At 41.2% G+C, this 18,848-nt stretch overlaps 1 protein-coding gene across 3 annotated transcripts in view; it reads right to left on the bottom strand.

Moving 5' to 3' along the window:
• The window catches only part of LOC126262770 (uncharacterized), a 152,980-nt gene that overhangs the window by 71,405 nt on the left and 62,727 nt on the right, over nucleotides 1-18,848 (bottom strand). For all 3 annotated transcript variants that reach the window (XM_049959583.1, XM_049959584.1, XM_049959585.1), the window contains exon 4: nucleotides 13,110-13,239. In XM_049959583.1, the coding sequence (XP_049815540.1) occupies nucleotides 13,110-13,239 (130 nt within the window). The remainder of the gene's footprint in view (nucleotides 1-13,109; nucleotides 13,240-18,848) is intronic.

Raw genomic sequence — 18,848 nt, 5'->3', positions numbered from 1 at the left:
TTCTTTCTATTATGTTGATGGTTTCTTCTGTTGGGATGTGTGTGTACATTGAAATTATATCAAATGAAACTAATGTTGCTGTGTTTGGTATGTTTTCATTTTTTATTTTTTCTATTAAGTCACTCGAGTTCTTTAGACTTCTGTTGTCAGTGTATTTGTATATTGTCTGTAGCAGAGTGTGTGTGTGTTTGGCTAAGTGGTATGTTTGTGCTTTCGTGAAGTTAATTAATGGACGTATGGGTATTCCGGGTTTGTGAACTTTAGGCAATGATTTTAGGGTGGGGGCCTTGGGATTTTTCTGTATCATTTTTTAATCTGTGTTTCTGTGAAAATTGTTTCCATGTTTCTCAGGGTTTTCTGTAACTTACTTTGGTATCGGTTTGTTGGGTCACTTGTTAATTCTGTGATGTTGTTGCTTTGGATGAATTCCAATGTTTTGTGAATGTATTCCTGTTTGTTTATGACTACTATTGAATTACCTTTGTCAGATTTTGTGATGATGGCATTTTCTTGTGTTAATTTATTCTGTAGGTTTTTTCTTCAGGAGTCCTAGTGTTTTCTTTTACGGTGGTTTTGTTCTCTTTGATTATATTTCTTATTTCCTCGGCAACTAGTTCTCTTGTTAGGTTTGCATTAAATTCAGGTGTGTTTAGTTTTCCTTGTTGCTTTATGATGTTTTCAGTTTCTGTTATGATATTTTCTACTGTCCTATGTGACACCATTGTGTTAATGTTATGTTTGGGACCCTTTTCAAGTAGGTAGGTGGTTCTATTTGCCAATTACAAAAATCTAACAGTAGTCACCCAGTTCACATTCATTTAGACTACTTTTCTCACTGTACTTTTTTCCCCTCTATTCCTCCTCTTTCCATCAATTTTGTTTTCTATCTTTACTTCATCTTTATATTTTGCTTCTTATGTTTTCTTTGAGTTTAAGCCTGATTTCTGACTAACTCATTCATTATTGGCATGCTACAATTTGAATGTCAATGTTGGACCACTGTTGTTTCCCATCATCCTGATAATGAGTCCAATGTGCTAATCACTACACTACTACATTCATTATCAGTGATGAGTCTTCGGCAAGAGTTCCAAAAGACAGCAACTCATAGCCTGGCTTGCCCATACTGAGCATCACTATGTGAGATGCACTAACCAATTTGACAGTGCAGACTTCGATGTGTTGGTGATGCAGCCACAGAATGTTGTTGGCACCTCCTGCTGCAGTTACAAATACTTTGGGACAACTGTTGCTCAAAGTAATCTAACTGGTTAAGTCATTTCCATTGTGTCACCACAGTCATCAGTCACAGCGCAACCTTAAGAAATGATTAATTGCTTTAATATTTTGTTGGGAGAGAATCTGTTGATATTCTTGTCATTTTTTTCTTTAACTTCTGTTTTTCAAAATAGCTTGGGTCATTGAGTATTGTAAAATATGTGACTTACCAAATGAAAGTGCTGGCAGGTCGACAGACAAACAAACAAACACAAACATACACACAAAATCACAAAATTCAAGCTTTCGCAACAAACTGTTGCCTCATCAGGAAAGAGGGAAGGAGAGGGAAAGACGAGCAATAAACCTAGTTCTCCCACTCTCCTTCTGCCTGTTATCACAACAGCAGCAGAGTAAGGCTGATGGCACTGTGTGGATTACATCTAGCAATAAACAGATATTTTTGGGTTTTTGGGGTCTCTGGGCATATATACTGTTACAGGGTGGCTGCTGGTGAGGTGGCAGATGTGAGTCAATTGAGGAAGCAGGAACTGGAGTACAAACTAAAAACTCAGGGATGTCAAGCACCCAGGCACATAACTGAATACATCAGAGCTTTGGGCAAAGTATCAGGGCAATCAATATTGTTGCCAGGGATGGGTTTAAAAGAGATGAGCGTGGCTGATTCTACCTCTAAAGAGTAAACATGGACTCAAAGCAGCATTGGCGCTGTTAGCCTAGTGCTTGAAGGGCAAGTGCTGATCCTCAGTGTGTATACCGGAGATACATTAAACAGAACCATGGCCCATGAGTCACAGGAAGCTAATTTGGGAACAGATGAGGGGAAGGTTAACTGTGTCAATGAGCCAAACCTGGAAAAGTTGGCTCCAGGGAGAGATTTAAACAGGGAATGCAAAATACTAAGTTGTTTGCGAAGTTATCCCACCCGTTCTTCGGACAGTTTAAAGAAGGGCAAATTTTGGACGATATAGTAGTACAAGTGCAGAAATTTTTATGGTTCCTGCTAAACTTTGACGAACACGGTTGTGATTATGTGTTAATTGATGAGCAGTACATCAGCTCTTGTACCCGTTGTTCACTGGGAGTTTGAGGCAACACACTAGTTCATCCATAATGGCTGGAAGAAGTATGAGTGAATTTCACATTAATGTATATATATATTATACTCAGTGATTATAATGGGCCACAAATTGCAAAAGATAATTTGTGTACATTATATGAAACTGCAAGCCAGACAGGAACTCTTGGGTTAGTATGTTGGGAGCATTAAACCCAAGATGTTTACTGTATAGCCATATCAACGTAGATAAAAAAAAGGTGAGTAGGGCAAATATAATTTGTGTACTGCGGCAGGAGGGAGTGCCATGAACAAAATAATAATCTTGACTGTTAGGGTGGAGTGAGGAAGTGAGGTTGCGTTTGGAAGACACTTTTTTTACATTGTTGAATAACTCAAAAGCTGCAGATCCTTGTGAAATTTATCCCAGTACAAAATTTACCTCATTGAATATTTTACAAATGAGTTCCTATTCCTTTTTCTCCAGGGCTAATAATTTCCGCAATGCAAAGGATTGAAAAATCACACATTATTGTAAACCAAACAATGGAAAATCCAGAATAGAATGTAAAAATATCAAGAGTGTCTTTTTGTTGTGCCTATCTGCGACTCAGCATCTCCGCTATATGGTGGGTAGCAACTTTCTTATTGTACTATTACGAAAAGGAAAGTTGCCACTCACCACGTAGCGGAGATGATGAGTCGCAGACAGGCACAAAAAAGACTGTCACAAACAAAGCTTTCGGCCCATAAGGTCTACGTCAAAAATACACACACACACACACACACACACACACACACACACACACACACACACACACACACACACGACTGTAGTCTCAAGCAACTGAAGCCACACTGCGAGCAGCAGCACCTGTCCACGATGGGAGTAGTGACTGGGTGGGGGTAAGGAAGGGGCTGGGGTGGGGAGGGGGAAGGATAGTAGGGTAGGGGTGACGGACAGTGCAATACTGCTTGGGAGCGCGCTGGGACGAGGTGGAGAGAGGGTAGGGCAGCTATGTGCAGTCAGGAGGTTAGGAGGAGGGCAGGGGAGAGGTGAGGAATGGAGGGGGGGGGGTGGAAAAGGGGACAAGTAAAAAGACTGAGTGTGATGACAGAATGGGGGCTGTAAAGTGCTGGAATGGGAACAGGGAGGCTGGATGGGTGAGGACAATGACTAACAAAGGTTGAGGCCAGGAGGGTTACGGGAACATAGGATATATTGCAGGGAAAGTTCCCACCTGTGCAATCCAGAAAAGCTGGTGTTGGTGGAAAGGATCTATATGGCAAAGGATGTGAAGCAGTTATTGAAATGAAATATGTCATGTTTGGTAGCATGCTCAGCAATTGGGTGGTCCACTTGGTTCTTGGCCACAGTTTGTCGGTGGCCATTCATGTGGACAGACAGCCTGTTGGTTGCCATGCCCACATAGAATGCAGCACAGTGGTTACAGCTTACCTTGTAGATCACATGACTGGTTTCACAGGTAGCCCTGCCTTTGATGGGATAGGTGATGTTTGTGACCGGACTGGAGCAGGTGGTAGTCTCTCTCCACCTCGTCCCTGCACGCTCCCCAGCAGCACTGCAGTGTGTGTCACCCCTGGCCTCCTATCCCTCCCACTCTCCACCCCAGCTTCATCCTTACCCGCACCCAGTCACTACTCCCATCATGCACAGGTGCTGCTGCTCGCAGTGTAGCTACAGTTGCCTGAGACTGCCACCATGTGTATGTAAGTTTGTGTGTGTGTGTGTGTGTGTGTGTGTGTGTGTGTGTGTGTGTGGGGAGGGGGGGGTCTATTTTTGACAGAGGCTTTACAAGCTGAAAGCTTTATTTGAGACAGGTCTTTTTGTTGTGCCTATCTGCGACTCAGCCTCTCTGCTATATGGTGACTGGCAACTTTCTTTTTCATAATACTGTTAAATTATTGAAAATAGCATTTTAGTAGACAAATTTAATGTTTATTATTAAATGAAGTGAGTTGATATGAAATATTATATGTGCATACCACATCTAAGAGCAATAGAGCTCTATTGAGGGATATACTGTGTTCTGGTGGCATCTTGGGATGGCAGGGGGAGGGGGTGGAGGCTAAAAGTGTGAAACAAGGTACACTGCCGGAATGCAGTCATGTGTTTCCCTCCTTTGTGGGTCGGAAAAATGAATAGCAAGTAGGCAAGTCTCCAAAAACTCTACCACTCTAATTCATGATAAGCAACTACATAGTGTTACACAAAGTTATACTAACTCTTCACAACATACATTATAAATCAGAGGCAATATAGTGTACTGGCATGTGCAGGATGTTTGTATTTTCCACAAATTCCATTAACGCTACATGGAATATAGATATGAGTCACTAATAATACGAGAATGTGCTGAAAAGTAATGCCTTCGAATTTTTTATATGAAAATTCTTAAAGCTTTTTAAATAAAACAAACATTAAAATTCTACATCTCTACTGTTCATGTATACATATTAACAGCCCTCTGTCACTAGAATGCCCCAAATTGTAGTGTGTAACATGGCGGTCTATAATGTAACTATGTCAGTACATGAAAAACAGCATGCGTAATCGACTTTCAAATTCAAAGGGTTCGTCCACACATGGTACACACACTTCTTCAGCATGGTTATGCTGGTCCCTACATGTGCACTGCGACATATGCAACTATTTGATACCTTGGGATGCAACAATTTGATGCCTTGGGTTCACTGCAATCGATCATCCTCCATCAAGACACGACTTGGCCCCATCCAATTTTCATCTGTTTCCAAAACTTGAAGAACACCTTCAATGATTTCACTTTGATAGTGATGAAGTGGTGAAAGCATAGATGAGTTTGTGGCTTCATCAACAAAGTCAAGCATTCTACGGCAATGGTAACAACGAATCGGTCTCTCGCTGGGAGAAATATTTTCACTGCCAGGGTGACCATGTTGAAAAATAAATATGTGGTCATGAAGAATAAAGCTGTAGAATGTTAATAATGCTTGCTTTATTTTTTTTAAAAAAAGGTGTTCTCACATAAAAAATTCAAAGGCATTACTTTTCAGCATATCCTCCTACTATACACATATGGACAGAATCTATGTAATTCTCTGCACAGTCCTCTAAACTGATAGATGGGGAAACTGATTCTGAGTCAGCTCATAAACAGTTATAGAATTATTCCACAAAAGGTGACTTTCCCCACCGCAAGTCTTGCCACTCTTCAGTTTACAGATAAACAATACCCCCCCAATGTTTCCTGTCCATTTCTCTTAATTGAGTGGACAAAATAACTTTACTGTGTTCATGTTTATACAGCAAGTTGTATTCAGTTTATTAAGTGTGTAATTATTTGCTGTTATTAAGTGAGTTTTTATGTAAAATATGTTTCTATAAACAATATATTGCCAAAACAATCAGTTTTTGAAAATACACTCCTGGAAATGGAAAAAAGAACACATTGACACCGGTGTGTCAGACCCACCATACTTGCTCCGGACACTGCGAGAGGGCTGTACAAGCAATGATCACACGCACGGCACAGCGGACACACCAGGAACCGCGGTGTTGGCCGTCGAATGGCGCTAGCTGCGCAGCATTTGTGCACCGCCGCCGTCAGTGTCAGCCAGTTTGCCGTGGCATACGGAGCTCCATCGCAGTCTTTAACACTGGTAGCATGCCGCGACAGCGTGGACGTGAACCGTATGTGCAGTTGACGGACTTTGAGCAAGGGCGTATAGTGGGCATGCGAAAGGCCGGGTGGCCGTACCGCCGAATTGCTCAACACGTGGGGCGTGAGGTCTCCACAGTACATCGATGTTGTCGCCAGTGGTCGGCGGAAGGTGCACGTGCCCGTCGACCTGGGACCGGACCGCAGCGACGCACGGATGCACGCCAAGACCGTAGGATCCTACGCAGTGCCGTAGGGGACCGCACCGCCACTTCCCAGCAAATTAGGGACACTGTTGCTCCTGGGGTATCGGCGAGGACCATTCGCAACCGTCTCCATGAAGCTGGGCTACGGTCCCGCACACCGTTAGGCCGTCTTCCGCTCACGCCCTAACATCGTGCAGCCCGCCTCCAGTGGTGTCGCGACAGGCGTGAATGGAGGGACGAATGGAGACGTGTCGTCTTCAGCGATGAGAGTCGCTTCTGCCTTGGTGCCAATGATGGTCGTATGCGTGTTTGGCGCCGTGCAGGTGAGCGCCACAATCAGGACTGCATACGACCGAGGCACACAGGGCCAACACCCGGCATCATGGTGTGGGGAGCGATCTCCTACACTGGCCGTACACCACTGGTGATCGTCGAGGGGACACTGAATAGTGCACGGTACATCCAAACCGTCATCGAACCCATCGTTCTACCATTCCTAGACCGGCAAGGGAACTTGCTGTTCCAACAGGACAATGCACGTCCGCATGTATCCCGTGCCACCCAACATGCTCTAGAAGGTGTAAGTCAACTACCCTGGCCAGCAAGATCTCCGGATCTGTCCCCCATTGAGCATGTTTGGAACTGGATGAAGCGTCGTCTCACGTGGTCTGCACGTCCAGCACAAACGCTGGTCCAACTGAGGCGCCAGGTGGAAATGGCATGGCAAGCCGTTCCACAGGACTACATCCAGCATCTCTACGATCGTCTCCATGGGAGAATAGCAGCCTGCATTGCTGAGAAAGGTGGATATACACTGTACTAGTGCCGACATTGTGCATGCTCTGTTGCCTGTGTCTATGTGCCTGTGGTTCTGTCAGTGTGATCATGTGATGTATCTGACCCCAGGAATGTGTCAATAAAGTTTCCCCTTCCTGGGACAATGAATTCACGGTGTTCTTATTTCAATTTCCAGGAGTGTATAATGTAATTGTATACATAAAAAATCTATTCCCTCAGTGGCAGCAGGAGAACACACATATAAAAGGTTTAAAGCTAGCAAGCTTTTGGAGTCAGTGGCTCTCTCTTCTGGCAGAAGGGTTGAAGCTGAAGGAAGAGGGGTCAAGGAAGAAGGCCAGTGATGTTTAGGGAAAGGGGTTCAGTTTGAGTAAGTCACCCAGAACCCGGTTGGGGAAGACTTACCGGGTGGTATATGTCTTCTTCATTCCTATTTTTTTTGGGTGCGTAGAGCAAAACTTTTTACAACACTACATCTTCTGGCTTTTGACAGGAGTGGTGGTTTTGTCACATCTCCTAAACAACATGTAATTGGACGTAAATATCATTTAGACAAGTGATTTTATGACTTTGCTGAACATGTGAGGGGTGAGGGTAGTTCCGAAGCAACTAACAGAAGCAGACCTGACTGTCAAACCTCTAACATTAAATCTGTCCAAGCACAAGTGTCGTTTTATGCCATATTGTGTAATCAAAAGAGCATTACTATTGACAATTCTTGCATGGAAGCAATTTATAATTGTTCATATACTATGAATGTGAAGGGTGTAGCAAAATTTATAGGGATGGTAATTTTTTCTATAAGTTTATATTTTTCTTTGTCCAGCAGGCAAGTCATTTTTTGACATGAGCAAAAAGGGCAATAAATTTGAATGGTGTGTGTCTTAAGAGGCTGTTTTCATAAAACGAAAACTGCCTTTGTGATTGCGCCGGTTCTCGCCATTCCTGACTCCTCAAGAAAATTCATAGTGCAAACAGATGTGTCTCTATTGTGAGTAGCCACTGCATTGCTTCATCAATATCTGTTGGAGTAGGCAGCCATTGATATATGCTTTCCACACTTTATCAGATCTTGACATCAAGCACTCAGTCTATGAGTTGGATCTACTGATGGTGTCATTTGTATCATAAAATTTAGAACATATTCATGTGAGCTCCATTTTGTTTCAAATCTATTGTATTCTAAAATTCTGTGGTCTAAGAATTCTGCTACTCCAAGTAAAGTAATAAGAATGTCATTAGGGGTTTTTATTAAACAGTGATAATGAAGAAGACTATTGTAAATTTGTATCACACTGTTATAAAAATCTGTTGGCATTACTAACGGTACAGGGAACTTTTCTTTTTGCCTTGTGTCGTGTTCATGGATGTTGAAGTTTCTTGTATTTATGCATACTATATACAGAACAACATGTATACCAAAGGGACAAAAGAGCCCATGTATATTTTTATTGAGCTAACATAGCAATATTTTCACACATCTATTTTCATTAATAAACCATGTCATGCAAGAAACCATGTCATGCAAGCACTATATTTAGCTGACAACTGCTATTGGATAGTGCTACCATCACAAATTGTAATGAGGAACACATTCTGTGTAGCATACCACCTCATTTCGTACTGTGCAACATTGTTTGGCATGCTTCATGATGATTAACACATCCATTGTGGGGCGGCTTTAGTAAAAGTAGCAACTTTTAAACAGGATCAAGTATGAAAAATTTACAATGTGGGGCACAAGTGCTACCTTAATACCCAGATACAAAAATTGCTTGGCTTGCTTAATTTTCTACTTTCAAAACTTAAATATTTTTGCAACATAAGGATGCAAACAATTTCCCTTTATGACATTCAAAACAAGCTGATGACTGGGATTGAGTTCAAAGGCTGTTGTTCTGATGCTGGTTGGAAGCATTTTTAAAACCGTGAAGTACCTCTTCATCAAATTCCATGTGAAAAAATAGCTGTTTCTCTCAAGCGATGACCCACACACAGCCCAATAGGTGCTGACTACTGGTAGCTTTCTATTAGGCAATTTTGGCATGGTACTGGACACAGCAACAAATACTGTGAATTACTTTTGAATAGATTGTGGGAGTATACAGTGATCAATATTTATTACAAATATTTATTATCAGACACAGTCTTGATCACAAATTATTTATTCCGGTGACCAGTTTTGACCAAAACTGTGGTCATCTTCAGACCAATGAGTAAGAACCTCCTTCTGGTGGTAAATCACTATTAGTTGGGTCGAAACTGGTCACTGGAATAAATAATATGTGATCAAGACTGTGTTTGATAGTAAATATTTGAAATACAGCGAAGCACAACAACCACAGCATAACATGGCAGCAGCTTATTTGTTCAAAACTGCACTGCCAGAAACAGCCAAACATATTTGCTCATCAGATAAATTTTAGTTTGGTCATCACTGATTGGCTGTTGTTTTACGGCTGTAGCTCCACGATGGTGTATTTCAAACCTACTGTTATGTTCTCGATTTGATATGTCTTGCCTTACTCTAATGTTATTATTGAGTTATTTTTCTCCAACTTGTGTATTGAGATGGAATAGAAGGATGATGATAAAATAATGCCCTACAGACATCAATGTTAACACACATGGAACCACAGATCAGCTGGAAAACAATTAAGGAAAAAAACAGCCACTGATTTATTTGGCAGGAGCTGTACAGAATTTAACAGAAAAGATTTATGGAAAAGATGGGAAATCTAAAACAAAATGGCTAGACAAGGATTTGAAACTCAAATGTCACAAAAAAGAGCCTTGTCAAGCCACACTATCAATACAGACTATGTGTCTTAATTGCTCTTTACGGTACAGACTCTTAACATGTGTCTATGTTATGCATCTTTTCTCATGTGCAAGCACAGATGCAAAGAAATAAATGTACAGGGGTCACTCATAAACTAACCACCAGCTGGATATTAAAAATAAACAAATGCTTGTAGCTTCATGGTGCATGTGTGGTTGGAAAAAGGGACTTTGAAGTTCACACTGCATCAGTCAACTCCCTGTTTTGATTGTCAGTGTGTTGGCAGTCATGGACAGAAATGGATAGTGTTATTGTGTCTCCAACCAGTTGCAAGATACGTTCTACCATTCACTTCCAGCAAGTGGAAGGCATCAGTGCCGCCAAGATTCATTGTTGATTGTATCGTGAGTAGGGGACAGGCTTATGAGTGATGGAGAGGTGAGGGAGAGGTGCGGAAAATTCAAAGCTGGACGCACATATGTGCATTATTAAAGTGTCAAGGAAGACATTCAAGTGTGATGAACTTGTGCAACATGTTGACAAAATTGTGCATGTTAGATGTTTGTTTACAATTTCCGAAACTTCTGAGGGTGTGCCTCACATTTCTTGGACAACTTTTCCAACACTGTCACAAAGAGGTTGGGTTACAGTAAGTTTCGTTTAACACTGGGTACCAAATGCCCACTTGATGTTAACAAAATTGAAAAAATGGACTCATCCTTGACATTTCTCCAGTGCAACCATGAAGAGAGGGAGGAATTTCTGAACAGAATTGTAACTGAGGATGAGGAAAACAGAGAATGTGCACTCATTTGCCCAGTAAGCCCAAAAAATTCAAGTAGACTCTGTCAAATCACAAAATGATGGTTACAGATTTTTTAGGATCGCAAAGGAATTTTGACAACATATTTCATGAGAGTAATGTGTGAGAATACAATGACATTACAGTTTCATTCCAAAACTCTTACAACACTTCAAAAGTAAATTTTAAAAAATTGCCTGATTACCGCACAAATCATTCTCTTTCCAACAATGTGCGACCCAATACTGCAAATCAAATGAAGGAACACAAAGACTTTTTGCCTTGGAGATTTTTCAACTTTGTCCCTGTAATGCAGACTTGGCACCAAGTGGTGTTCATCTTTTCTCTAAGGCTAAGGTCTGGCTGGCTACTCAGCACTTCACGTTTAATGATGACACCAAGAATGCTGTTAACAGCTAGCTGAAGCATCAGGCACCACCATTCTTTGTTGAAGGGATTAAGAACCTAGTGTGATGTACGAAAACTGTTTGAATTTGGGTGGCAACTATGTGGAGAAGCAATGTCAACATGTAAGTAAAGATTTATATAAAAATAGAACAAATAGGCACTGCAGTATCTATACACGCCTCAGTGTTCTCATAACACACACCTATAGTCACAATAAAAGTTTGGTATTCTGCTTAGAATCTTAGAGTGGTCATCTCTGGACAAGATAACATGCACATACCAATTTAGGCAGGGATTAGGCTGATAGTACCACTTTGTTACCTTGAAACCAATATTCATTTGAAGTATTAATTGGTATTTCATAATAAAGTATTTAGTGTAATTATTTCTGAACTGCAAAACATATATGTGTGGGTCTTAAGGATGATGACTGTTAGCACTGTATTAAATTCTCAAGTAATCAAATGAGTTCATGGAGTATTTTTGGATGCAGAATTATAAACATTAATTTAGAATCAAATGCTACACTGGGTTTCAAATCCAGGTAGTACATTACCAATTACTAACTTCAATGACATTTCTCTCGTGCTGTTTTGTACAAAATTCCTATGGTATTGTTTGCTTGGTATACTTTTAGAAACCACTTTCCTATAATGTTTGGTTCTCCTTCTCCGGTTTTCACTGTACCTCATTCACATCATAATTTTTATCACTGTAGGACATTAGCGTATGGTACTTTAGGACAGTGTGGAATATCTGAGGGTCCAACAAGTTTAGTCGTCATATTAGTGCTTCTGCTGCTGCGCATCCACAGTGACTTTGTAAGACCCACACAAATATGATTTTGCAGATGGCTGACTTCTTTCATAAATTCATAGAGCACAGAGTTGTTGTGTAAATGAACATCATGACTATTCTGTGGGCATTGCATAAGGTGATAAATTTACTATAAATAGAGTTTGCTGTGTACTTTAGTGTTTCTAAAATATATCTTAACTTTGCACTTCCACAGGCAATTTATACAGTCTCGAACTTGTACTGGTCCATGAACTCATAATCCATGTCAACAGCTTTCTTAGCTCCATCCATGGACAGGACTTTGAAGTCCAGCAAACATTGTAACACCTTGAATGCTCTACAATATCAAACAGGTGACATTCACATCTTTTACTGCTATTTGTATGTAACAGATGTACAATATAAGTTATTGTACCATGACAGAGAAACAGTGTGCATCATTTTAAGTTCTATTTCAATAAATTTTGAAGTTTAGGTTGGCACCTGTTTATTGATATAAAAGTACTTCGATAAATAATTAAAAGCAAGCATTTAGATATTCTACACGACTCATGATCTTGTAAATTAGCAGTGTTTAAAACTTCTATGTGACGTAATGTCAACAGACAAGTAGTGGTGCTTCTTACATCTCCCATAACTCTTCCATAAACCTCTCTGCATTGTGTGGCAGTCTTCACTACTGACAATGTCTCCTCCTCTGACCAAGTGCTTCTACGGTTACAGAGCACTCTGCCAGCTTTATATGGTTCCCTGTTTAAGGGGTAATAATTCATTTTGCACCAAGCCATTGAACCACATGGAATTATCACCATCTCGAATGTAACATCATTTATTTTTGTATTTGGATGCTCTTCAAGTAATTATACCACCACTGCTTCAACCTAATAGTCCCCCCCCCCCCCCCCCCAAATACCTGGGCCCACAGCCACCACAAATCTCTTAAAAGAAGTCATTTTTCTATTTGATACTAATGATCAGCCAATTATTCCCTGCTGGGCATCTTTAAGCAACATTACACCAAAAAGAAACAGCATGACACTTAAAATGTTTTAAAGCTTCTGGAAAGCCAGACATATTTATAAATATTTCTGAAACTGTTTGTTTTTTGGCACCTCCCTGAACCTGTTATTTTTTTTCATTTTGTCATAGTTTTGTTATTAGTATGGTAGATATATGCTACACAAAATCTACATAACAACTGTGTAGTAACTAATTTTCAAAGGTTCACAGAAGTGCAGTTACAATGCAACTGACACACTGCAATTACCTACATAAAGGTTACATTAGATGAATAAAAATAAACTGTATTAAGAAACAATACAGAAATAAAGAAAGGGAGGCTGTTATTAAATAGTTTTACCTTTAAACTGAGTTCGTAAGGCATCCACATCAGATAATGATAAATGGCTATCATTCAACTTCTTCAGTTTCATGTCAGTGTCATCTTCAAGTGTTTTGCAACTCCTTATTTTATCATATAGAATGTTCGGCTAAAAAAAAATCATAGTTTCACATTAAATATCACAAATGCAGTATCTTAACACCTTAACATAAACTGCCCTGACTTATCTCATTTTTATTATTTTGGCAGAGACTTAAAGTCACAAGTATACTCGGGCAACTTAAGAACAGACCTACAAAAAAATAAACCACGTCTATATCTGTTTCAGCACTGATAGTTAACTATTCAATTGCTAGAGAGCATCTGGCCCTATATTTGTAGCCTATCTGTCATGCTCTGGCTGAGGTGATTGCCATTAGATACTGTCTTTACTATGTGCAGCTATGGATACTCAACAACAAAACGTGCACTTTCTCTCTCTCTCTCCCATATTGTTGTTTAGGCAATACTTTCAAAAAACAATGGCAACAATAATGTGATGTTACTTCATTAGAGACAGAAAGTGACGACAGATCATCAGTTGAGTGAAAAGTGCCACAGTGGTCAATATAAATACATCCACTGTGCTCCAGCCAGCTTCTCCAAGAGTTATGTTCACAGGGAACTTCACAGATACACAGAAACTAATAAATGACTTTAAGTTTCAGGATATTTTTGTCAAAGTCCAGTGCACGAGTATACTTGACATTTCATTACCATCAACCTAAAAATTTGTGTGTGTGTGTGTGTGTAATCATCAGAAATCTGAACATTGTGTAAGAAGACCAGTTGCTGTTGACTGAAGGAATACGACTCCAAGAAAACCAGAGATTTTTGGTCCAAAAAGAATGACTCCAGGAATACCAGAGAATTGGAGCCAATCAAATGATGTCTGCCACGACCACAAACTCAAGATTAACTGCAGCTTGCATTCTTATTGCTTCGGTCAACAGCAACTGGTCTTCTTACACAATGTTCAGATTTCTAATGCTTGTGAAATATGATTGAAACACTTATGGAAAAATGCAAACACTTTTATTAAAATGTAAATTATAATCTTTTGCATAACATGACATTTCATATAAGACCTTAAGAGTTTATCTACCTGGATGATATTGTGGTCTCCAGTTCCTAAACTGATGAACACCTGCAGAACCTTCAGGCTTTGTTCATCATGCTGCAGAAGACCAGGTTGAAATATAACTTGGACAAATCACAGTTTTTTCAACTGTCTCTTGTCTATCTCAGTTTCAAAGTCATGGGTGGTGCCACCACTAGGTTATGCCTGCATGTCGATGCCATTATGCCTTTGCCGTGTCCTATAAATGTCAAAGAGCTCACAGCCTCTCTCAAAATGATTGTGTAATACCACAAATTTCTTCCTAATGCAGCCACAGTGGCTCAACCTCTTCATACTTCCTTAGATAAAGGTGTTCCTTTTCAATGATTGCCTGCCTGTGAGCATGCTTTTACCCTGTTGTTTTTACCCTGTTGAACTCAAAATTACGCTTGACACCTTGATTGGTTACCTTCCAATCAGGTCAACAGATGCCTGCCAGTATGGCATTGGGGCCATTCTCATGCACAAATGTGCGGATGGTTCCAAATGCCCTACTGCGTACACTTCCAAAACCCTGAATCAGGTGCACCTGCACTACTCCCAAAAAGAAAAAGAAGCCCTTGCTATTCTGTAAGCAGCCAAGAAACATCATGTTTTTCTCTATGGTTCTAAATTTCATTTGATTACTAATCACAAACCTCTCGTTTCTCTCTTCCATCTGGCAGCATCACTATTTATTCTTTGCACTATGACTATGAGGTTAATTTCTGCCCCATGGCACAACACACTAATGCAGACACTCTTTTTCGATGCTGATTGGCTCCAATCCAGCATTTCATCAGAATGAACCGTAGGGTTCCCATTTCGACATCAAAGCTCAAAACACACGACAGTTTCTTCCAATTACCAGTTCTCGGATTTCAGCGGCTGTCATGGCCGATCCTGTCTTACATCAGGTTGTTCAATTTGTCCACCATCGCTGACGAGATAAACCACTGAGCCTGGAGTTAGATCCCTTGTGTAATTATTATACACTCCACCACTGACTCTGTTCTTGATGGTGTGTTACTGTTGGCTACGCCCAGGGTTGTGATCCCACTGGTGTTGCAGTGGGAAGTTGTGCACCTTCTCCAACTGGACATTGGGGTGTTTCTCATAAAAAATTGTAGATCTGCTGCCCCATTTTAACCAGGTATTGACAAAGAGAGCATGCGAATTGTGGCAGCCAACTCACAATGCATCACCCATCAAGAAGCACCCAGGGCCTCTCTTTCTCTTGATCCCCCCCCCCCCCCCCATCCACTGCCCCTGCCACAGTGCCTCTGGGAGCATACTCATGCTGACTTGATGGGTCCATTCCTTAACTCGTTTTGGCTCGTGGTAGTTGACATTTTCTCAGAATTTCCTCACGTGGTCTGTTTTCTGCCCACATCAACTTCGGCAATAGTCACAAACCTCTCAAAAATATTTTTCTTGGAAGGATTGTTGTATACACTTTTTTTTTTCTTTTTTTTTTTTTTTTTTTTTTTTTTTCAAATAGTGGTATCCGGCACATTACTGCCCCTCCACTCCATCCTCAGTCCAATGGCAAGGCAGAGTTACTCGTACGTATATTCAAAACTCAAATACGAGGGCTATCCACAAAGTACATTACGTTTTGGAATTAAAAATAAATACAATATTGGAAACATTTTTTATTATATACAGATGAAAGCCACACTTAAATACTACTTTTCTATATAGTTGCCATTTAAATTAAGGCACTTATCGTAGCGATGGACGAGCTTGGAAATTCCTTCGTCGTAAAATTCGGCTGCCTGCACCTTCAACCACGTGGTTACCTCTTCTTGAAGCTGTGCGTCGTCATCAAAACGCTGCATAGCCAACCACTTCTTCATTGCTGGGAATAAGTGGAAGTCGCTCGGTGCCAGGTCGGGACTGTACGGCGGATGTGGAAACAACTCCCACTTAAAAGATTCGAGAACTTTACGAGTGGCATTTGCCGTGTGGGCCCGGGCATTGTCGTGAATCAGTAAGATCTTTGAGCCCAACTTTCCCATGTGCTTGTTTTGTATTGCTCTTCTGAGGTTGTGCAGAGTTTGGCAATATCTTTGAGAGTTTATTTTAGTGCCTCTTTCCAGGAAACCCACAAAAATCACAACTTTTCTGTCGCAAAAGACAGTCGCCATCACCTTGCTTGCCGACATTGTCTGCATGCATTTCTTGGGTTTTTAGGGGGAATTTGTGTGCCCCCACTGCATTGACTGCAATTTTGTCTCGCAGTTCACATGCTTAACCCATGTTTCGTCACCAGTAACGATGCGATCGAGTAATGAGTCGCCATCTTTCTCGTAAGCGTCCAAAAACGTTAACGCTGCAGCCATTTGCTGATTTTTGTGAATCTCTGTCAAGATTTTTGGTATCCATCTGGCACAAAATTTGTGGTAACCAAGCTTTTCGGTAATGATTTCATGCAACAAACTTCGTGAAATTTGTGGAAAACTCATAGAGAGTTCCGTTATTGTGAAATTACGGTTTTCATGGACCGCGGCATCGACTTTTTCGACAAGTTCGGCAGTCACTATGCTGGGTCTTCCACTTCGCTCTTCGTCGTGAACGTTAGTTCGGCCATTTTTAAATTTTATGACACATTGACGCACTCCACCTTCAGTGATTATGTTGTCCCCATACACTTCACAAAGCTGCCGATAAATTTCTATTGGTGTACAGTTTTTTGCAGTCAGAAACCTTATTACAACATGCACTTCACACTTCGCGGCATTTTCAATTAACGCTGACATTTCAAACTGTCACAGTAACTCAACGGAGTACAGCACGAACCTCTCACTAGCACGGCAGGATGCCGACTGAGCGGCGGAATGCCATGACACCAAGATGGCCGCGCTAGCCCCACCCCTAATGGACACAAACAAAAATGTAATGTACTTTGTGGATAGCCCTCATACATACAAGCTATCTTCTCCTGAGGAAGCTCTCAATGAGTTCTTGAGCACATATAGGTTCACTTCTGTTGATGACCGTAGCTCGGCAGAGCTGCTTCACAGCCACCAGCCCCATACACCGCTTCATCTGCTCTGGCCGACGCACAGCCGCCCGCTGACACCCGGCCACCCGCCAGTGTCCATGTCGTTGCGATTCCATCTGGGCTTCACCATCTGGATCTATGGTTTTGTCCGGTCCCCTAAGTAGACACCAGCGGTAATCCATCACTGCCAAGGCCATCACCTCTCTGTCATGCGCACCTCCACTTACTTGCTATCTTGACACTATGGTCAGCTCTGCCCATGTGTGATCAACCTTGCGCTGGAGACTCCACAACCCCGTGCCCGCCCTCACCATCCACGCCAGCCCCCACAACGTGGTCCACACACTGTCCAACTCCTGTACCATCTTTGTTCTAGGTGCCGACTCCACTGGGCAGTGTACTCGGCACTGGGCCGCCTCTACCTCCACAGTCCCTGCCGTCATTGTCATCACCGTTGCCACCTTCTCTGCAACTCCTGTCACCGAGTGCCTGGCTGTATGCGGACACGGATACAACACCTCCACCACCGGAGCTCCCTTACATTCTCATGGACAGTGGGTGCTGTTTCTGTTCATGCCCAAAGCCATTTCAGACTGTGTTTTCCTATGATGGCATGACATCTGTTCCAACAATCATCTCCTTCTGATAAGGACATGGACATCTTCACAGTGAACATTTTTCCCCAAGGGCGAAGGAGTGCTATAACACTATACAGCGAGCATGCATAATCAAACAGCGCATGCTGCCTCAACCAGCCTAAAGAGGCCACCACATATTGGCACAGATGGCATAGCATGCACTACACCATGTGCCAAACAAGAGTTTGTAAGCCAGAGGGCCAAAGCCCTCAGCCAGACAAATGTTTATCTGACAATTGTCCACATTAGACTGTGTATAATGTAGTTCTCAGTTAATTGTATTTACAGAAAGTACTATTTCATTCAGTGTCTTAGTATACTCCTGCATGTGGAAACAATAAAAGTTGGTTGGTCAGAATTCTGATATTGTGTGTGTGCAATGTTGCAATACAAAGTGGGAAGGCATATGTAGGGAGGCATATGTTCTGAGTCAAATGAAAATCCTGGAAACAAGAAATTGGTTGGTGGTTGGTTGGTTGGTTGGTTTGTTTGATTTTTAAAGTGACCAAACTATGTGGTCATCGGTCCCTTGTTGCACTGAACCAAGTCCATGGGATAAAAAAGAAAACGAACAGTACACACCACAGGAGTTCTAGATGGGGGGAAAAATCAATGATAATCTATTTAATGGTATTAATGGTATAAATAATAATTAAGTGATGTATATTACTTGATTCTCGATGATGAACAATGAGCACAAAGGTTAATAATCCTAAAGATTAGCACTGGTTGCACTACAAACTTTTATCCTTCATTATAACACAGTCAAGGATAATTAATCTGTCAATATGGTTAATGATTATTACTTTTTTTCCAATCCATGTGGTACCAAGTGAATTCTAGCAAATCACAGCAGACCTCACACGTGGTAGTAGCTCAAATATCTTCTCTACTTGATAGCTTAAATACCAAGCATAACAATATTATATGTTACTGTAGGTACATACGACAACTTAATTTTCACAAGCAAGTGG

This window comes from Schistocerca nitens, chromosome 6, assembly GCF_023898315.1.
Source record: "Schistocerca nitens isolate TAMUIC-IGC-003100 chromosome 6, iqSchNite1.1, whole genome shotgun sequence".
NCBI classification, from domain to species: domain Eukaryota; kingdom Metazoa; phylum Arthropoda; class Insecta; order Orthoptera; family Acrididae; genus Schistocerca; species Schistocerca nitens.
The sequence above is the reverse complement of the archived record's forward strand: the minus strand, read 5'-3'. Positions and strand labels throughout refer to the sequence as shown.